Below are 20,643 nucleotides of genomic sequence, written 5' to 3' on the forward strand. Positions count from 1 at the left end.
AACCAATCCCTGTTGCCCAAATGATTGGGGAGCCACTGCCTTACAATCTCTTTGTAGTCTCTTGCTCCAGGAGATGTTTGTCCAGGTGTTAAGTACTGCAGCAAAGGGTCCCATGTCCCAACCTGTCTGATTCCCCTCTGAGAGGTTCTACACCCCTTATTCTTGAGGGTTAAGGGGCTGAAATCCCCTCTTCTGAAACCACAGATCCTAGCCTACCCTAGAGGTGTAGAAGTCTCTCGCTGACTGCTTTCTGGGACCTGGGTTCCCCTCAGCTGGAATGGGTTGAAATCCTTGAGCCATCAAGAGCCTTACCTGAAAACCGTTGGGACCTAGAAGACACAAACTTAACCAAGGGGTTAAACAGACAAGGGCCAAAAAGAACAGTAAAAAGCCACTAGAGCTGGGGTCACCAACCTCCAGGATCTAATAACGCCTTGACGATCTGAGGTGGAGCTGATGTAATAATAGAAATAATTGAGTCAACCTACCCCATGTCCATGGAAAAATTATCTTCCAGGAAGCCGGTGCCTGGTGCCAGAAAGGTTGGGGACTGCTTCACTCGAGGGTCTAGAAAGGGAAGGAACCAGGATAACTTTGAGAGGGCTTCCCTAACTGCTGCCCAGACAGCGAAGGCGACAGCGCCCCTGCCAAAATTGTGAAGCCATTGCTGCTTGGATGTCTATTTCTTTAACTTTTCTCTTTGCTGTTGCATTGATTTAGGTGCAGCAGGAAGTGTTAGTTACCCCTCGAATTGTGCCTTGTTCTGTCAGAAGGTAATCAAGAACTAGATGGTTATCAAGAGGTAAATACATTAGCCCAAGTAACAAGAGAGGGCTTAACTCCTGTTAAATCTTGCTCTGTCGGTTTTATCACAGAATTAAGCTGTCTGGTGAGATTTCTCAGTGTGGCTTCTTGGTAGGGGAAGCTACCCCGTGGAGCTGCCAGTCCTGTCGCCAGCCCTAGGAAGTGAACATTATCATTTATTTAGCAGCAGACACTTGGGATCTGTGATTTTCCTTGCAACATGTGTGATCTAGTTCCTGACTAGGGATGGAACCTGGGCCTCTGGCATTGGGAGCGCAAAATCTTGGCCCACTGGACCACCAGGGAAGTCCCTGAAATGGACATTGTTAATGCAGTTATAGGCCATAGCTTGGACTTTCCCAGTGGCTGAGCCGTAAAGGAAACTCCTGCCATACAGGAGACATTGGTTCAATCCCTGGGTCGGGAAGATCCCGCGGGGAAGGAAATGGTGGCCCACTCCAGTATTCTTGCCTAGGAAAGCCCATGGACAGAGGAGCCAGTGGGCTACAGTCCATGGGGTTGCTAAAGCGTGGTATACCACTTAGCCACTAAACAACAAAATAAAGCCCCAGAAGCACCAATTTTCAATTTGTTATTATAAGAAATGACCACAAGGCGGCAGCATTTCTCCCTGCCCAACTCTTGGCAGAGCCTTCGGGGAAAAGTCCCATTCCTGGGTTGTAACTTAGAGTGGGATGTGCCAGAAACAACACCCAAGGGCTTGTGTCTTATTTCTTCCACCTTACCCTTCACCACCCCCAGACAAATCCAAACCCCTGCAAAACTGCTACAGTGAGGGTGCTGAGGGTACTCTTGGTAGGGTGAGTCTAAGTAGGAAGGTTGGAGGTGGGAACCCCCCCAACTAGGAGACGTGAAAACCAGGTGACTTTACAAAGCTCTCCAGCCCTGGGACTTTCCTGGCAGTTCAGTGGTTAAGACTCACACTTCCAGTGCAAGGGGCCCGAGTGCCATCCTTGGTTGGAGAACTACGATCTCTTATGCCATGTGGTGTGGCCAAGAAAATTGTTAAAAATAACTAAAAATGCCAAAAAGATCTTCTAGCTCCCAGAATCCACCATCCTTTGGGTACACTAGGCTTGGTTTAGCTATAGGAGGGTCTGACTGGATCTGGAGATTGTGATCTTAGGGGAGCAGGCGCTACAGGGCCAAGCGAGGTTCTCTGATGACACAGCCTCCCTAGTCCCTGGAGCTTTACCACCCTCCAGCCTTGAGACCAAGCCCGCTCAGGCTCCAGGGGTGTGCCACAGGCCAAGGTGCCAGAAGCCTGAAAAAAAATAGCTATTTATTTTCTTTTGTTAATTAAATTTTTATTTTGGCATATACTTGATTGATCATGTAGTGTGTGTTCAAGGTGTCCAGCGAAATGATTCAGTTATACATACACATGTATCCTTTGTGTGTGTGTGCGCAGTTGTGTCTGACTCTTTGTGACCCCGTGGGCTGTAGCCCACCAGGCTCCTCTGTCCATGGAATTTTCCAGGCAAGAATACTGGAGTGGGTTGCCATTTCCTCCTCCAGGGAGAATCCCAACCAAGGGATAGAACCCAGGTCCCTTGTGTCTCTTGCATTGGTAGGCGGATTCTTTACCGCTAGTGCCACCTGGGAAGCCCTGTATCTAGTCTTTATTCTTTTCCCATGTAAGTTCTGACAGAATTGTGAGATAGTTGTAACTATATACAGTAGGTTCTCATTAATTATCTACTTTATATAAGTGTGTATGTGTTAAACACAACCTCTGAATTTCTCCCTCCACCCTGCACGACTTCCCCCTTTGTAACCCAGTTTCTTTTCAAAGGCTGTGAGTCTGTTTTGTCAGTTCAGGATTATCAGTTTTTATTTTTTATTTATTTATTTTTTATTTTTGGATTATCAGTTTTAAAATTCCACCTGTAAGAAAGATCACACAATATTTGTCTTTCTCTGTCTGACTTAGTGTAATCATCTCCTGGTCCATCTATGTTGTTACAAATGGCAGTATTTCATTCTATACCTATGGCTGAATATATATATGTGTGTGTGTGTGTATATCTGGCATTGATATCAAGCTTTAACCTGTCAGTGGACAATTTGCTGGTTCTGAATCTAGGCTACTGTAAATAGTGCTTCAGTGAACATTGGGGTACATGGTGTCTTTTTGAATTATGATTTTCGCGTAACATCAGCCCAGGCATGGGAATGTCAGATCCTAGGCTTAGCTCTCTTGAAAGTGTTTTTCAGGCATTCGGAGACTGTCGTTCATAGTAGCTGTTGCCAAGGTACATTCCCACTCACAGTGTAGGGAGGTTCCCTTTCCTCCAGGCTCCCTCCCATATTTATTGTTTGTTGACTTTTGATGATGGCCATTCTCACTGGTGGGATTTGATTTCTCGTCATTTTGATTGGCTTTCCTGTAATTGGGATACTGACCATCTTGTCCTGTGGTGGTTTTGTTTTGTTATGTTTTTTCTCCTTAAAGGCTGTAAGGAAAGTGTTGCTGTTGCAGTTGGGTTCTTGAAAGTCACTTGTGTTTGGATTTTATTTCTGCAGTACTCACCCAGGACATTTCCTGAGGGCAGCTGTCATTAAGCGCTCCCAAACCTCGTAAGTTGGAGGTGCCAGTAAGCACGTTGTCCCATTGTAGTTAACAGAAATATCACTTTTTCACACCCACCTCTGGTTCCTTGGGCAACCAGAGCCTTAGGAAAAGTTGGCTTCCTAGGCTGTGAATTTGAGTGTAATGTGGCTGAGCAAACACCCGAGGGCTTCTATCTAATTATTTCTCCCCCTAAAGCTCCCCCCACTGTTTGCCTCCAGAATAATCTTAACCTGGGACACAGCACCCTGCTGAGGTACCTACGAGGCTGCACTTTCAGGTAGGAGGCTTGAGCTGGGGACCCTAGCACCAGGAGACATGGAGGAGGCGGGGTGACTTTACCAAGTTCATCAAGGCTGGAGGGTCGGGCCACCATCCTTTGGGTGCACTAAGGTTGGTTCAGCTGCAGGAGAGCTGACCTGGACTGGGGGACCCTGGTCCCAGCCAGAGCAAACCAGACACTACAGGCTTAAGAGGCGGGGTCAGTTAAGGGCACCCCCACTGGCTGTCTCGAACCCACCGGCCATTGACGAAGTCTGCTCAGGCCCCAGGGATGTGATTAAACAGCCCAAATCATGGAGGCTGCAAGGAAGAAACTAGACATTGCTCTTCTTTATTTTCATTTCATACAGATGATATGTTGGAATATAGTCGATTTGCACCGTTCTTTTTTGTCAGGGTGCAGCCACCTGATTCATTTAACTACATATTCATACAGAATATCTATTCTTTTGGGGATTCTTTTGCCATAGAAGTTACTGCAGAAGGACGAGCAAAATTCCCTGTGCTGAATATCAGGTCCTTGTGGATTATCTATTACTGATACATATTTCTCTGTATTTGTTAATCCTCACCTGCTAATTCATCCCAGGCCCTACATCTGTGTGTGTGTGTGTGTGTGTGTAAAAGCCTATATTTGTGTTTGAATCCTGAGAGTGTCCTTTTGTTTTGTAAATTAGTTTCTTTGTATATCTTTATACATTTTGCCTAAAAAGGACATCACATGCTATTGTCTCCTCTGTTGCTTAGTATATGATCCTCCAAAGTACATCCATGTGGCATAATTTCATTTGGTTCTTTATGGCTGAGTAATAATCCACTGCATATATTTACCACATCTTCTTTAATCTTTAACCTGTCGGTGGATATTTTGCTGGTTCTGTGTCTTCGCTATTGTAAGCAGTGCTGCAGTGAGCGTTATGGTACATGTATCTTTTTGAATTATGGTTTCTCTGGGTAGAAGCCCAGGGGTGGAAATATCAGATCCTAGGCTTAGCTCTCTTGACAGTTTTTTTTTTTTGAGGCATTCGGAGACTGTCATTTGGAGTGGCTGTTGCCAATATACATTCCCACCTTCCTACGTGTAGGGGGATTCCCTTTCCTCCAGGCACAGTCCCGCATTTATTGTTTATAGACTTGTGAGGATGGCCAGTCTGACTGGTGGGATTTGATGTCTCCTTGTTTTGATTGGCATTCCTATAATAATTAGGGATGCGAGCATCTTGTCCTGTGGTTGTTGGTGTTTCCGCCCTCCCCTCCCCACCACCGCCACTTCAAGGCTGTAAGGAAAATTGACCTGTGGCAACTGACTTCTTGAAAGTTGGTTGTGTGTGGAATTTGTTTCTGCAATACCCGCCCCAGGACATTGCCTGAAGGCAGTTATGAGCAGCCGCCCAGGCCTTGTGAATTTGAGGCTCCAGGAAGCAGTAGCGATCCAGTTGTAGTTACAGGAAGTGTCCACAAGAGGGCAGCACTTTCTCATGCCCACCTGTGGTTCCACAGGCAAGCAGCCTTAGGGAAAGTTGGCTTGCTGGGCTGTGAATGGGAGTGGAATGTGCCTGAGCAAACACCCAGGGGTTTGTCTCACTACTTCTTCCCCCTAAAGCCTCACACCCCCTCCCTCCAGACCAGTCCCATGGACCACAGCACCATGTTGAAGGAGGCTTGAGCGGGGAACCCCAGCACCAGGAGACGCGGAGACTTTATCAGGGTCCTAAAGGCCACAGGGACCAGCCACCATTGTCGGGGTACACTGGGGACTCCGGTTAGGGCTAGAGCAAACCAGACACTCTAGGTCTAAGAGGAGTCTCAACTAAGAGGACCCAGTTAGCTGTCTTGACCCCAGCACAGTCCACAGAATTCAAGGCTGCTCAGGCTCCAGGGATGTGATAGCAGCCCAAGACAGGGAGGTGGGAGGGAAGAACCGAGGCATTGCTTTGCTTTGCTTTATTTTCATTTCATGCCGATGGTATGTTGGAGTATGGTTGATTTGTAATGTTGTACTCGTTTCAGGGTACAGCTGCCTGATTCAGCTATGACATTGTAAGGACAGCATATCTATTCATCATAGGCTTCTTCTGAAATAGCTGTTACTGCAGAAGGTTGAACAAAGTTCCATGTGCCGAACATCAGGTCTCTGCGGACTATCTATTGGAGATTCAGATTTATGTGTATAAGGAAGGAGGAAGATAATCTCATGAATTATCCATTACAGATATGGATTTCTGTGTATATATATATATATATATATATATTACTCCTGATCTCCTAATTTGTCACTGGCCCTTCACTTTTTTCCCTTTGGAACACTTTGCGTATGAATCCTCAGAGTCTCTCTTTGTGTTGAAAATTAGTTCCTTTGTATCTCTTTTTAAATTTTGCCTAAAAGGGACATCATATGCTATTTTATTCCTCAGAGTGACTTCATTTGGTGTATAAACATTCAAGGTCCATCACTGAGGCTCCAGGGGCATCATTTCAGGGCTGTTTTTTTGTGACTGAGTCATAGTCCATTGTATAAATGTACCACACCTTCTTTAAGCTCTAATGTGTCCCAGGACATTTTACTGGTTCTGGGTCTAAGTTATTACAGGTAGTGTGTTCTGAACCTTAGGGTATATGTATGCTTCTGAATGATGGTTTTCTTGGGATATAGACCCATGGAGGGGGCGCATATCAGATCCTAAGCTTAGCCTCTCTTGAAAGTTTTTTTTTTTTTCTGGCAGTGAAGGCTGTCCTTCACAGTGGCTGTGGACAATGTACCTTCCAACTGACAGCGTAGAGGGTTCCCTTTCTCCAGGTTCTCTCCTGCTTTCATTGTTTGTAGACGTGTGAGGATGGCCATTCCTGACTAGTAAGATTAGACTTCTCCAGTGAGTTTTCATTAGCAATGCTACTATAATTAGGGACACCAAGCTGCTGCTTCTCTGGTGGTAGACTGTTTTTTTTCTTCCCCCTCCTTAAAATCTTTGAGGGAAAAACACATGTTGGCTTCCTTAAAGTCAATTGTTTTTGGAATGTATTTTGGCAATAACTGCTCCAGGTCATTTACTAAGGGAAGCTCTGTCATTAAAAGCCCCCCTAGCCTTGTGAGTTAGAGGTGCCAGTAAGCAGCAGTGGTCAAAAATTGTAGTTACAGGCAATGTCCACAAGACAGAGGCACCATCTCATACTCACCTTAGGCACCCAGTTGTTGTTATTCAGTTTCTCAGGCGTTTTGGACACTTTACAACCCCATGGACCGCAGCATGCCAAGCTTCCCCGTCCTTCATCTCCTGGAGCTTGCTCAAACTCATGTCCATTGAGTCGGTGGTGCCATTCAACCATCTCGACCTCTGTCGTCCCTTCCCCCCCGCCTTCTATCTTTCCCAGCATCAGGGTCTTTTCCAATGAGTTGGCTCTTCGCATCAGGTGGCCAAAGTATTGGAACTTCAGAATCAGTCCTTCCAATGAATATTCAGGGTTGATTTCCTTCAGGATTGATTGGTTTGATCTCCTTGCAGTCCAAGGGACTCTGAAGAGTCTTCTCCAGCACCACAGTTCAAAAGCATCAGTTCTTTGGTGCTCAGCCTTCTTTATGGTCCAACTCTCATATCCTTATATGAATACTGGAAAAACCATAGCTTTGACTATACAGAACTTTGTTGGCAAAATGATGCCTCTGATTTTTAACACAGTGGCAAGATTTGTCATAGCTTTTCTTCCAAGGAGCAAGCATGTTTTAATTTCACGGCTGAAGTCACCATCCGCAGTGATTTTGGCTTAGGAAAATAAACTCTCTTACTGTTTCCCCATGTATTTGCCATGAAGTGATGGGACCAGATGCCATGATCTTCATTTTTTGAATGTTGAATTTTAAGCCAGCTTTTTCATTCTCCTTTCACCTTCATCCAGAGGCTCTTTAGTTTTTCTTTGCTTTCTGCCATAAGGGTGGTATCATCTGCATATCTGAGGTTATTGATATTTCTTTCTGGGATCTTGATTCCAGCTTGTGCTTCATCCAGCCCGGCATTTCACATGATGTACTCTCCATATAAGTTAAATAAGCAGGGTGACAGTATACAGTCTTGACATAGTCCTTTCCCAATTAGGAACCAGTCTGTTGTTCCATGTCCAGTTCTGTTACCTCTTGACCTGCATAGAGTCTTCCCAGGAGGCAGGTAAAGTGGTCTGGTATTCCCATCTCTTTAAGAATTTCCCACAGTTTGTTGTGATTCACACAGTCAAAGGGTTTAGCATAGTCAATGAAGCAGAAGTAGATGTTTTTCTGGAATTCTCTTGCTTTTTCTATCATCCAAAGGATGTTGGCAATTTGATCTCTGGTTCCTCTCCTTTCCTAAATCCAGCTTATATACCTGGAAGTTCTTGGTTTACATACTGTTGAAGCCTAGCTTGGAGGATTTTGAGCATGATCTTGTGAGCAAGAGAAATGAGTGCACTTGTGCAGCAGTTTGAACATTCTTTGGCATTGCCCTTCTTTCAGATTGGGATGAATAGGGAAAGTCAGCTTGCTGGGCTGCGAGTAAGAGAATTGTGCCTGAGTACGCACCGAAGGACACTATCTCACTGCTGCCTTCCCCTAAATTCACACGCGCACAGCTCTGAAACAATCCAGGGGGCTGCAGTACCCGGCTGAAGGTGCTTAGAAGTTCACATTCAGGAGGGAGCTTTGAGCAGGGAAACGCAGCACCAGAAGAAACGGAGGCTGGGTGACTATTTGGCACAAGACCCCCAAGGCCCTGGATGCCTTGATCGCACTCAGGGCTCTGGTCCCAGGCAGAGCGGAGAAGAGGTTTCAGATGGGGCTGAGGACAGGGCACCCTACCTGGCTGTGTGGACCTTACCCCAGGGGAGACATGGGTCCAGTGTCTGATCAGGCTGCAGGGATGTGATCTCGCTCCAAGTACAGAGGCTTTGAGGGGAAAGAGTGCTCATTGCCCTTTCTCCCTTTCTGGAATGAATGTCACACCAGTAGTCTCTTGGAGTATAGTCCTTCTGCAAGCTGTGTTGTTGTCAGTGTTCAGCCAACTGTTTCAGGTATTGGGCATATGTGGAGTGTATCTAGTCTCTTCTGACTGCCCCTCCCATAGAGCTTATTGCAGAAGGTTGAGGTACGTGGTCCCCATCCGGTCCCTGTGGTTTTTCTGTCCCAGATACAGTTGTCTTTCTATGAAACAGAAAGGAAGGCACATATCCTTGTGGATTATCTTACAGATGTTACTGATTTCTTTATATAGGGGAGAGGTCCAGAATTCTGTGTATGTGTGGATGGAGACGGGAAGGAGATCATCCTGGTGGATTATTTTTACAGATACAGATTTCTGTGTCTCTCTGAAGCCCCGACCTCCTGATGATTTAGTCCCAGCAATTCAGTTTTTTTTTTAAGCCTTTGTGGATGTTTCATTTCCAAGAGTCTCTGTCTGGGTTGTAAATTTCTTCCTTTTTTCTTTAGAAGGGATATCCTATGCTATTGTCTCCCTTTGTCTGGTGAGCTTCCCCTAGCCTATGATCCGTCCAGGTCCATCATTGTAGCTCACAGCAGCATCATTTCATAATTTCCATGGTGGTCTTTTATGGCTCCATAATAGTCCATTGTATACATGTACCTCAACTGGTTAAAACTTTAATTGGTCAGTGAAGATTTTGGTTGCTCTGTGTCTTGGCTTACATAGGTCCTCTTACAGTGATCCATGGGGTGTATGTGCCTTTTGGAACAATGCTTTTGACCGCATATACGCCCAGATGTGACATCAGATCTCAGGCATAGCCTTTCATACTGATTTAGTCTGGCATTTGGTGCCTGTTCATTACACTGGTTTTTGCCATTGTACATCGTTGCAAATTGTATTGGGAGATTCCAGTTCCACCGGGGTATTTTCCCCATTTATGGCCTGCAGCTGTATGAGGATGGCCATTCTGAGCACCGGGGTTTGCACTCTGTCGCTGTTTTGACTGGCATGCCTGTCACAGTTAGGGATGCTGAGCGTCCTCTCTTAGGGTGCAGGTTTGTGGATATTTTTCTTTTGTCTCCTCAAAGGTTGTGAGGCTAAGTGACCTGTGGTAACTGGCCTCTTGAAAGTCCCTTGTGTTGGGAATTTGTCCCTTCAAAATCTGCCCCAGGACATTTTGTGAAGGCAGCTGTGTCTAAGAGGCCCCTGGCCTTGTGAATTCGAGGTGCAAGTAAGGAGCGGTGGTCACGTCATGTTGTAGTTACAGGAAGTGTCCACAAGACGGCAGCACTTTCTCCTGCCCACCTGTGGTTCCTCAGGCAAACAGAGCCTCCGGGCAGGTCGGCTTGAAGGGTTGTCTCACTGCTGCTTTCCCCTAAAGCCTCACAGCCCCTCCCTTCTGGACCAGTCCAAACCAAGGCCGCAGAACCTTTCTGAAGGTACTTCCCTGATAGCTCGGTTGGTAAAGAATCCGCCTGCAACGCAGGAGATGTGGGTTTGATCCCTGGGTTGGGAAGATCCCCTGGAGAAGGAAAAGGCTACCCACTCCAGTATTCTGGCCTGGAGAATTCCATGGGTAATTCTGTATAGTCCATGGGGTCACAAAGTGTCAGATATGACTGAGCAACTTTCACTTTCACATAGAAGCCCAGGAGGCTGCACTTTCAGGAAGGGTTTGCGGCGGGAACCCCAGCACCAGGAGGCGTGGAGGCTGGGTGACTATTATGCCGATGGAACCCAAAGGCCCTGGATGCCTTGGTCTTCCTCGGGATTGTAGTCCCAGGCAGAGACGAGCAGAGAGGATTCAGATGGGGCTGAGGACAGGGCACTCTACCTGGCTGTGTGGACCTTACCCCAGGGGAGACATGGGTCCAATGTCTGATCAGGCTGCAGGGATGCGATCTCGCTCCAAGTTCAGAGGCTTTGAGGGGAAAGAGTGCTCATTGCCCTTTCTCCCTTTCTGGAATGAATGTCACGCCAGTGGTCTCTTGGAGTATAGTCCTTTTGCAAGGCGTGTTGTCGTCACTGTTCAGCTGACCGTTTCAGGTATTAGGCATATGTGGAGTGTATCTAGTCTCTTCTGACTGCCCTTCCCACAGAGCTTATTGCAGAAGGTTGAGGAACGTGGTCCCCATCAGGTCCCTGTGGGTTATCTGTCTCAGATACAGTTTTCTTCATATGTGAACAAGGAAGGAAGAAGGAAATTCTTTGGATTATTCATTACAGGTAGAGATTTCTGTGTATAGGGTTTAGGTCCAGAATTCTATGTGTGGATGGAGGCAGGATGGAGAGAATCCTGTGGATTATTTTTTACAGACACACATTTCTGTGTCTCTGTTTGGCCAAACCTCCTGTGGAATGCATCCTCAGTGCTTTTTCTTGTTTTGGAACCCTTTTTGTGTCTTTCAATTTCTAAGCGTCTCTTACGGTTGTAAATTTCTTCCTTGGCATCTTTTTTCCTTTAGAAAGGACATCCTATGCTATCGTCTCCTTCTGTCTGGCTTGCTTCCCTCAGTTTATTATCTGTTCAGGGCCATCCTTGTGGCTACCAGTGGCATCATTTCGTAATTTCAATGGTGGTGGTTTTGGCTGATAGTCTATCACATACATGTCCCTCATCTCGCCCTCCAGGAATGGTGTGGTGGTCCTTGTGAGCTGGTCCTTTAAACAGGGTGAAAATAGGGTCAGATCCATGGTTTAGGTGGTAAAGGTCTGCCCACATCCTTGGGTGTGTATCTGACCATGAGTGGTGCCCTGCTTTTTCTCCCACACCTCAGATATCACAGTTGAGTTTTTGGTCTTTTTGCATCTTTTGTATCTTCTTCACAGTTTTCCCCAAGTGAGCATGCCTGCACTTATTTTTAGTCCTTTATTGTTTCTTTGTATTCTGTTGCTTTAGAAGAGGTTTGTTCTCACTGGTTCTTGCCTTGTGGCCTTGGACCACTTCCTAGAAGTGTCAGACATCTGTTTCTTTTAAGGAGACTGTAGTGAGGATTAAAGGTGGGTCCACGTGACCGAGTGGACTCTCTAGGACCTGAGCAGATACTGACATGCGTAGTACATTTGACCTTTGAACAGCACCAGTTTGAACTGTATGGAATCCATTTAGATGTGGGTTTTTTCCAATAAACAGTATGACAGGATCCCCAGTTTGTGAAATCTGCAGATTCAGACCATGGACCCAGGGGGTGTGGGGGATAGGGGGGACTGCAAAGTTATACATGGATTTTCCAGTGCACAGCCTCAGAGTCTGTCAGCTATATATTCTGAATGATACAATTCCTGGGCTAAATGTGAGCAGAAGGCCTCACTGGGCGGGGTGTGTGTGTGTGTGTGTGTGTGTGTGTGTGATACTTGAGTGACATGACGAGGAGCAGAAGGCCTCACTGGGCGGGGTGTGTGTGTGTGTGTGTGTGTGATACTTGAGTGACATGACGAGGAGCAGAAGGCCTCACTGGGCGGGGTGTGTGTGTGTGTGTGTGTGTGTGTGTGTGTGTGTGTGTGTGATACTTGAGTGACATGACGAGGAGCCAGCCCATGGGGACATCTAGGGAACAGCGCTCCAAGCGGGGAGCAGCCCGCCGAGGTCCTGACGTGGGAACGAGCTCAAGTCTGAGGATGTCGAGGAGGTCAGTGTGACGGAGCAGAGTGACGGGAGTTGGGATGTTTAGAAAGTACAGCCTGCTGTCTGGCTTTGTCTCACTTGGGAAGGAGGGGCACAGGGGTCCACAAGGGCGGGTTCTAAGCTGGAGCACTTGCTCTCCTTAAGGGCCAGAGGTGATGGGCATCCTCTCATGACCTTGTGTGATCTGTCGGCCCTTGTGGAGAGAGGAAGATCAAAACTTTGCATTGGGCTGAGCGCTTCGGACGTGGTATTTTCCATTCACGTGTCCCCTGTGCCAGGTGGAAACCATCATCCCTCCTGTTTTACAGATGAGAAAACTGAGGTCTGAAAGGGGACACGCCTAAACCCAAAGCTGTAAACTTAGTAACTGTAAATGAAGTAATGACCTTCGACCGACCAGCAGGGGTACCTGTGTGTATTTGGGGGGTGTCTCTGTCCCCTTAGGGGGCCTCTCGGAGTCCTCAGGGCACTGGGCTCCAGTAGTCCATCACCCCTAATCTGTGATGCCAGCAGATCACACAGCGGTGGGTGCTTGTCCCACATCTGCCAGGAGAAGAGGTCTTCAGAGGCAGAGGGTGGAGATGCACGGGGCTCCCTTGCGTGTTTCGGCTGCCATGGGGGGGCATCGCTGGAGGTCTGTCTGGATGACGCCAGGGCCCTGCAGACGTGAACGGCGGGGCCCCCAGGGGGCGTGCACCGCTGGAGGTGTGCTCTGGCCTGGGTCACCAGGTGGACAGCCTAGCCTGGTCCATGTAGGTCACTCCGCTCCTTCCCATGGCTGGGAGATGCCCCCTCTAAATATAGCCCATAGTGCTGAGCTCACGTCTATTTTCAGCCGAGGTTGGGAGGCGGCCAGGCCTTTGCCGGCCTCTCAGCGAAGCCACCGCTGCCTCTATCCGGTCCTGCTGCTGGGCACCCTCATCGGCCCCCCGCCTGCCCACCGCCCACCATGTCAGAGGAGACCCAGGAAGGTAGGAGATGATCGCTGGGCGGGGAGTGGGTAAGGCCCCAGTGCTGTGACCCTGTGGACCGTGGAGAAACCTGGCTCCTGTCCCACTGACCTCACTTCCTTGATGCGTCATCAGGCCCCATGTCCCCTACACGTGGAGGAAGGGCCTCTCCTGCCAGGAATGCCTCCTCATCTCATACCTGTCCCCCATGCGAAGGACAGTGGGAGGAATTGGGGGCAGCTCCCCAGCTGGGGCAGGGTCACCTATAGGCCCAAGTGGGTGTGGGTGGGGCAGGCTGTTCAGGGAAGGTCTGCCTTCAGGGAGGGCATAGGATCGGGCGCGGGAGGTGGTCTTGGGGAGCATTTGGGCACATGGCTCAGGGGCTGGGAGTGATCGGCTTCTGGCCTCCACGTGGGCCTGTGTGGCCCCATCTGGCTAAAGGTTGGGGTCCCTTGGCCTGGCCAGACTGACTTCTAGTTAGACTTTGATGGCCAGTCTCCTAATTGCCGCACTTCGGGCAGGAGGTACAGAGGCTCAGAGGGGGAGCATAGGGACCCGGGCAGCTTCCCATTCGATGCTGGCCAGCGTGTGGGACCAGCTGGTCAACTCCCCCCGCCCCACCCACAGTGTCAACGTTTATTACTGAATGGGAGGGGCCTGGCCCTGGGTGTGCTTCCTTTTGACGTCTTAAGGATGACATTTTCTATGTGTGTTTTGTGGTCACAAACAGAATCTAAGTTCAGTTTTTAGTGTGGAAAAAGCACAGCCAAGTGCACAGAAGGCATTTAATATGACCCCAACCCGCCACCACCCAGACAGCGTCAGTTTTGGTTTTACGTATTTTGAGCATCTCAAAAGCCAGTCTGAAGCAAATATGAAAGTCGAGGTAGTATTCTAAAAGCCAGAGACCCAGAGAGTCCCATCACCCTTGGCTCTATCTGGAGATGACCTCCCAATGCCCCCAAATTTGTTTTCTAGCTTCCAGCTAGGCTTCTGGAGGTTTTTTATATTTATTATTTTTTTTTGGTTGCACTGTGCTGGCTTCTCTAGTTGCGGAGAGTGGGGGCTACTCTTTGGCGCGCAGGCTTCTCACTGCGGCAACTTCCCCGACGAGGGGCACAGGCTTCAGTACTTGCAGGACGTGGGCTCGGAGTTGTGGCACACAGGCTTAGTTGCTCTGCAGCACGTGAAATCCTCCTGGCCCAGGGATTGAACCCGTGTCTCCCTCACTGGCAGGTGGACTCGTATCCCCTGCACCACCAGGGAAGTCCTGGAGATCTCAAGGGGCCAAAATTTAAAGAGGATGAGCTGGGAAGAACCACCATCTCCTAACTTAGCAAATATGTATGTGAACGCTTACATATATAAAATTTTTTTTCAGTGGAGATGCCTAATGGTGGCGATGTTGTACTCTTTTAGGGGCTCTGGACAACTATCCCCAGGGAAAACCTGATGATAGCTAATTCTATTTCTAGGAATCCATCCTTAGTAACTACTGGGAAATTGGGGGGAACCTTTGTACACATCCTTTCCTAGGAGTTACTGAATTCAGGAGGGAACTGGAAACAAGCTAAATGCTCAGGCAGCCTGGAGGGGAGACCTCGCAGGCACGTGCAGCAGTTAGGTAACAAAGGCGGCCTCCTTGTGATCCTGAGTAGAAGAGAGTTCTCAGAATCTGGCAGAGCAGAGGCCAGGAGGGAAGGGCACCAAGCTGGCTGCTGCTGTTGGGGACAGGAACAAGGTGGCAGGCACAGGGTGTGTGGGGCAAACTGACCGCAGCGGCTGCAGCAGTGAGTGTCGGGGGCCGTGGGTTTAGTCCTCCAATGATCTGGCCACGAGCAGGCAGAGAGGACTGCCGAGAGTCCCTGCCTGCCTGGGGGAAACAAAGCTAAGTCATGTGCCCTTCCTGCTCCTGTGGGTGAGACAGGCCCACGTGGTTCTCGGGTTGTCTTGGCTGCAAATCACAGGTCATTTCTGAGTTGGTTTTAGGGGATTAGGAGTCTGACGGCCCCTTCTACCCCTGCTGCTGCCGGACACCCTCTGGAAGGGCGAGGGGGGCCTGACCCGCTGGCTCAACCAGCCCCACGCTGCCCCCGCAGACACCGCGGCCCTGATGAGGAGCAGGGCGCCGCTGGCTCCCAACCACGTGGAGGAGGTGCGCCTCCACCAGGTGGAGTCCATCAGCGACCTTCACAACGGCGGTGAGAGAGGGCAGGGGAGTGGGGCCGCTGGTCTGAGCGCAGGGAGCGGGGAGGAATGCAGGCTCGCCTGCCTACCCTCCTGATGCCCCCTTTGCCCTGCAGGTCCGCTGTGCCCCTACCTGGCCGAGGAGGGGCAGCCGTGGGGCGAGCTGCTGGGCGTGCTGCCGCCCTCACTGTGCGCCCAGGCCGGCTGCGGCCCGGTGCACAGCCGCGGGGCCTTCCTGCTGCTGCTCGCGCTGCTGGTCCTCACCTGCCTGGCGCTGGCCGTGCTGGCCGTCTACCTGAGTGGTAGGGAGGGCGTCGGGAGCCAGCCGAAGGGGGAGGCCGAGGCAGTGCGGAGCTGGGAGGGCAGGGGTTGCGGGGTGGCTGATCCCCATTCCTCCGGCAGTGCTGCAGAGCGAGTCCCTCCGCGTGCTGGCGCACACGCTGCGAACCCGGGAGGAGGTGCTGCTCAAACTCCGGCTCGCCAGCCTCAGCCAGCTGCGGAGGCTCAACTCCAGTGAGGCCCGAGCACCCGGCTGAGATGCCGCTCGGACCCGGGGCCTGGGGGTGTGTGCCGGGGAATAAAGTGGCCGTTGGCAGCTTTCTCCTCTCCCACTGCTGCTCCTCACGACTTCCTGGGTGTGGTTTTGGCGTGAGATTTGATCTGACCCCACAGCTGCCCGCCTCTCGTGCCTTCTCCGGCCAGGCCAGGCCTTCTGAGGCCGAGGCTCCGCCTGGTGTGGCCCAAGGTCAGAGGAAGCCACACCAGCCTCCTGGCTCCTCTTGGGGCCTGGCAGCACCCACTGGCCTCCTCCAGATGGTGGGTCCAGAAGCCTAAATATAGCTGGTCACCCAAACTCAGCCAGGACTCCCAATGTGGGGTCCAGTCTCCACGCTCAAAAGGCAGGCTGGGCTCCGGGGAGGAGGCAGGCGGGCCATGGCGGGGAGACTTTCGAAGGGCACAGGTAAGCAGAAGGGGACGGGGAGGCCCAGCGGCGTGCAGACCTGGGTGGGAGGGAGGGCAGAGGAAACAGCCGGGGCCACAGAAGGCTGCGCGTTCTGTTTAATTATCTCTAATCATCTTTAAAAACCAGCACAAAACTCCTCTCCAGGTAGCATCACCTCCCCACTGTGGCGTAGCGGCATTTGTCCAGACACCCCCCTCCCCCCCACACACGAAGTGACTCATCGCAGGGGCACAAGGCCTGAGGAAGGCGCCGCCTTCTGCCCGCCCCGCAGCCCTGAGACGGGGGAGAGGCCACAGGGCTGCGTGCGGGGGTCCCAAGTGACCTCCAGCCAGCCCAGCCCCGTATCTCTTTGGTTTTGTCATTAAAAAAATAAAAGCGACAAGTCCTGGCAGGGACAGGGTGTTGCACGGTCTTCTGTTAAAAAAAACAGGCGAGGACGCGGACAGTCTGTCACAGGACGTCCGCCCGCTTGTCCCGCACGCGGCTGCGCGCCTTGGTCCTGGCTCTGAAGGCCGCCGCGTTGTACAGGTGCTGGGGGCGCAGAGTGAGGGGCGTGAGCGGGGGAGGCGGCGGCCCCAGCCCTCCTCCAGCCCCCGCCAGCGCGCCAGGCCAAAGCAGTGGAGGAGAGAGAAAGGGGCCGAACCTTCTCGAAACGGGAGATCTTGCAGGCCTTCAGGGCAGCGGCGTCCAGCACCAGCACCGGGCCCAGGCTGAAGATGTCCCGGAGGAGCTCGTTGTTCTGGGGGTCGAGAAGGCCGTGAGCTCGGGTCCGCGTGGCACCGCCCCAGGGCGCCCCCTCCCCGCCCGCCCACCTGGAGGTGGTGGTGCATCCCGGAGCCCAGCGCGTCCTTGAAGGCGGCGTAGACCCGGCGCCGGGCCCAGCTGTCCACGTAGAGCGCCTCGAGGCCGAAGCGGATGGTCTCCTCCTCACACTCGCCGCCCTGCAGGTGAGAGGGGCCGGGACTGGGCTCGGCGGCTGTGCCCGACGGCGCCCGGGGGTGGGGTGGACCCGCGCGGGGCCGCACCCTTCCGCACACGCACCTCCACGAAGTGCAGCACCGCCCGGAAGGTGGAGCGCTGGCGCCGGCGGTCGGCCTTGGCCCGGTACTTGTTGCTGTCGGTGGCCAGAGTGCGCAGCTCCCTGCAGAGGGCCTCAATGTCCTCGTAGACAAAGTCCTCCTGCAGCGGGGCCGGGGAGGACACGAGGGCCGGGCCTGAGCGCCGCTGGCTCTGAGCCTGGTGGGGTCGCCCCAACCTTGCCTTTCTCGGAGGGAGCGATGTTCTCCTCTGCCTGACCCCCGATCCCTCCTCCTTGGCCCCTGCCTGTGCCAGACACCCCGGCCAGGGGGCCTCTCAGAGCACCGGGCATCTGAGTCGGTGGGGGCCACGTTCCCTCTGTAGTGACCTCAGGCTGCCTTGCTCTCTGGGGCGTCCCCTGCACCCCGCCCCAGACGGGCAGGAGGCGTTGGCAGGCACCCTCCCAAGTGCGCCCCCGGCGCTCACACCTCAAGGTCCCGGGCGAGCTCAAAGAGCAAGGCGATGGTCTCGCCGGCAGCCATCCGCAGGTTCACACTCTCGCTGGACAAGAGCTGGGGCAGCCGGGGCAGCTGCCTGGGGAAGGGGCAGGCTGAGCCATTGTGTGCGGGTCGGGGGGCCTCTTGAGCCCGGCCCTCCCGCTCCGGGGGCGGGGGCGCAGCGCCCCTACCTGTCCAGGATGGGGCCGATGTGCGTGCTGGGGCAGATGGTGAGGAGCAGCGCCCAGGCCTGCAGGGCTGCGCAGAGCAGGCCCTGCAGGCTGGCGGGGACCACGGGGCCGGGGCCCCGTCCGCTGCAGGCCCGGCTGAAAACACCTTCCAAGCAGGTGAGGCAGGAGACCAGGTCCTGGGGGGCGCACAGGAGGCAGGGGAGGGGCTCAGGGGCAGAGCCGGGGCCTGGGGGCTCTCCTGCCGGGGCCTCTAGGCCACTCACCTCGATGTCGGCGGCGGCCACGTAGCAGCCCAAGCCGAGAGCGGACGCGCACTGCTGGGAGGAGGGTAAAGCGGCTGGCGGTCAGAGGCAGGCCCGGGCTCTCCGCTGCCGGCCGGGGCTCCCCCTCAGAGCAGGGGGAGCCTGGAGGCGGGGTGGGGGAGGGATGAGGTGCAGGCGGGGTGGCCCGGACAAGGACACTCACGTGCAGCCGGGCGGCAGGGCTGGCCGCGCTGTCGCTGAGCACAGAGACGAGCAGCGGCTGCAGGCTGTGGAAGAACTCCTCGCCCTTGGGGCCGGGGCCCAGCTGCACGCACAGCAGGCCCAGCACGGCCGCGGCCAGGGCCTGCTCCTCGCCCTTGCCTGCGGGAAGGCCGGCGGTCAGTCCAGGCAGGGAGGGCCAGCACCCAGCCGGTTCAGGGCCGCCCCCCTGCACCCCCGGGCCCCACCTTTCTTGAGGCACTTTTCCAAGGCGTCGGCCAGGGTGAGGCGGCGCTCCAGCAAGAAGTCGGGGAGCAGACGGGCTGCGAGGGCCAGGCGCAGGCTCTCGAGAGCGCCCTGCCGGGTCTTGGCACTGGGGGATGGAGAAGGGGTTTCGTGGGCCAGCCTGCCCTGGCAGCCGGCGCGGGCTGAGCGGGGACGCGGGACAGGGCTGGCTGGAGGTCGGGGTACCTCTTGTCTGTGAGGCAGTCCACATACTCCTTCACCTTCTCCTCAAGGTCCTCCTGCTGACCCTGCTCTTCCACGGCTTCCCCCCCTGCAAGGCCAGCTCGTCATGCCCCTTCCGGCCCACCCCCGGAGCCCTGCGGGGTCCCCGCTGCACCCCATCCCCTCACCCAGGCTCTCCTCGGCGGCGGCGCTCAGCTGGCTGGGACACTCGCTGGTAGTGCTGCGGGCCTCGCTGGCTGCCTCGTCCTCACTGGAGCCTGAGTCAGCCTGGGTACTGCTCCGGGCACCTGGGGAGGGCGGGACGGGGGCACTTGGTCTGCCCTGGTGGAGGCGTGATGGCGGGGGTTACCTCGCCAGCCTCACGACCCCGCCGGACAGGATGCTGCCCTCCTCAAGGCTGACTGGTGCCTGAGACCCTGAGCCAGGAAGGCGGCCTGCGGTGGTCATGCACCAGGTCCCACCTCGGATAACCTGGCAGGCCTGGTGGGCAGGGCCTCCTGAGGCTCGAGTGTGCTTTTAGGAGGAGACGTGAGCTGGTGCAGAGGGGCTGCCCAGACCCCACCTTGGCCTGGAGTAGGGGCACATCCAGGCAGATTCTGGGGGAGCTGGATCACCGGCCCAGATGATGCCCCTAAAGGCCAGGGCCTTAGATTACAGAGCCTGACGGACCCAAGATCCACATCCCTGCTGCAGAGCTTAACGCCGGTTAACCAGGTCAGAGGACTTAGTCTTCAAAGCCTCACTTTCTCCGTCCGCAAAAGAGGTGAAAAGCACCTCTCTGGGGCCAGCAATGCAGACAGTAAGTACACAGGTGACTAGTTTTGGCTCTTCGGTGGGTCAGCCAGCTCACCCACCAGCACTGGGGGTCGAGCCCTCTTTTTTCTCTTACGCTCTGTAACTCTATAACTTCCATTCTTCCTGGTGGGTGTGGGTGGGCACCCCAGGCCTCTAACACACAGTCTCCTGAGCTCCCCTGGGCCGTGCCATTTGGCCCAGAGTGGATGGACACACAGGCTCCTCTTGACCCTGGGATGTACAGAGCGCCAAGTGGCCCTGGTTTCGGGAGCCCTTGAGAAAGGTGAACACAGGAAGGTGTGCCGGGTCATCAGCAGAGCTGGACGCTCGTGTGTGAGGACGGCAGCTGCAGCTGGAGACCCAGACAGTTGCTGGTCACCAGGCTGACCCTGCGTGGTTGGGGGGGTGTGCGGCGGAAGATGGGGCTGCCGAGGTCAGAGCAGGGCCCAGGACGGGGTGGGGTGGAGACGGCCTGTCTTCAGGCACCCTCTGAGAAGCCTGGGCCCGCGGAGAGGGGAGGTTCGCCCCTGCTGTTGAATGGTGCGTCTGGGATAAATCAGGAGGTTAGGACTGACATCTGTGTGTGCTCAGTCGCTTCAGGCGAGTCCGACTCTTTGTGACCCCATGGACTGTAGCTCACAGGCTCCTCTGTCCATGGGATTCTCCAGGTGAGAATACTGGAGTGGGTTGCCATGTCCCTCTCCCGGCGATCTTCCCGATCCAGGGATCAAACCCATGTCTCCTCTATCTCCTGCACGGGCAGACGGTTCTTTACCACTAGCGCCACCTGCCCATAAAACTGCCATATACACAGTAGTGTAAGTAACATAGTCACCAAGGCCTAACGTGGCGCACAGGGGATT

At 53.3% G+C, this 20,643-nt stretch overlaps 2 protein-coding genes across 6 annotated transcripts in view; one reads left to right on the forward strand and one right to left on the reverse strand.

The window, feature by feature from the left end:
• Positions 1 to 8,661: 8,661 nt before the first annotated feature.
• Positions 8,662 to 16,209, forward strand: LSMEM2 (leucine rich single-pass membrane protein 2). Of its 4 annotated transcripts, none has more exons than XM_043443434.1 (4): positions 8,662 to 10,064; positions 13,086 to 13,221; positions 15,300 to 15,401; positions 15,504 to 16,209. In XM_043443434.1, the coding sequence occupies exons 2-4, from the start codon at positions 13,200 to 13,202 to the stop codon at positions 15,902 to 15,904; spliced, it is 525 nt and encodes a 174-aa protein (XP_043299369.1). In that variant the 5' UTR covers positions 8,662 to 10,064; positions 13,086 to 13,199; the 3' UTR covers positions 15,905 to 16,209. The 4 variants fall into 4 exon arrangements, with proteins under 4 accessions (XP_043299369.1, XP_043299370.1, XP_043299368.1 ...); XM_043443436.1 differs by lacking the exon at positions 8,662 to 10,064 and having other exon boundaries at positions 12,117 to 13,221; positions 15,504 to 15,689; positions 15,790 to 16,209; XM_043443435.1 differs by lacking the exon at positions 8,662 to 10,064 and having other exon boundaries at positions 12,104 to 13,221; positions 15,190 to 15,401.
• A 222-nt stretch (positions 16,210 to 16,431) lies between these two features.
• The window catches only part of IFRD2 (interferon related developmental regulator 2), a 28,621-nt gene continuing 24,409 nt past the window's right edge, over positions 16,432 to 20,643 (reverse strand). Inside the window, exons 2-12 of one of the 2 annotated variants that reach the window (XM_043443426.1) lie at positions 19,153 to 19,272; positions 18,989 to 19,073; positions 18,766 to 18,890; positions 18,522 to 18,679; positions 18,320 to 18,373; positions 18,057 to 18,232; positions 17,857 to 17,962; positions 17,393 to 17,530; positions 17,164 to 17,292; positions 16,995 to 17,090; positions 16,432 to 16,882 (exon numbers count right to left, since the gene is read on the reverse strand). In XM_043443426.1, coding sequence (XP_043299361.1) covers positions 16,802 to 16,882; positions 16,995 to 17,090; positions 17,164 to 17,292; positions 17,393 to 17,530; positions 17,857 to 17,962; positions 18,057 to 18,232; positions 18,320 to 18,373; positions 18,522 to 18,679; positions 18,766 to 18,890; positions 18,989 to 19,073; positions 19,153 to 19,272 — 1,268 coding nt within the window. In that variant the 3' untranslated portion in view covers positions 16,432 to 16,801. The remainder of the gene's footprint in view (positions 16,883 to 16,994; positions 17,091 to 17,163; positions 17,293 to 17,392; positions 17,531 to 17,856; positions 17,963 to 18,056; positions 18,233 to 18,319; positions 18,374 to 18,521; positions 18,680 to 18,765; positions 18,891 to 18,988; positions 19,074 to 19,152; positions 19,273 to 20,643) is intronic. The other variant, XM_043443427.1, reaches the window with a different exon arrangement.

This window comes from Cervus canadensis, chromosome 22 (assembly GCF_019320065.1).
Source record: "Cervus canadensis isolate Bull #8, Minnesota chromosome 22, ASM1932006v1, whole genome shotgun sequence".
In the NCBI taxonomy this organism is placed as follows: domain Eukaryota; kingdom Metazoa; phylum Chordata; class Mammalia; order Artiodactyla; family Cervidae; genus Cervus; species Cervus canadensis.

Excerpts from the sequence above, each read along its gene's own strand:
- LSMEM2 (XM_043443434.1), top strand. The coding sequence starts at position 13,200 with ATGTCAGAGGAGACCCAGGAAG. Across the intron at positions 13,222-15,299 it reads GTCAGAGGAGACCCAGGAAG|ACACCGCGGCCCTGATGAGG; the intron begins GTAGGAGATGAT and ends CTGCCCCCGCAG. Across the intron at positions 15,402-15,503 it reads CAGCGACCTTCACAACGGCG|GTCCGCTGTGCCCCTACCTG; the intron begins GTGAGAGAGGGC and ends TTTGCCCTGCAG.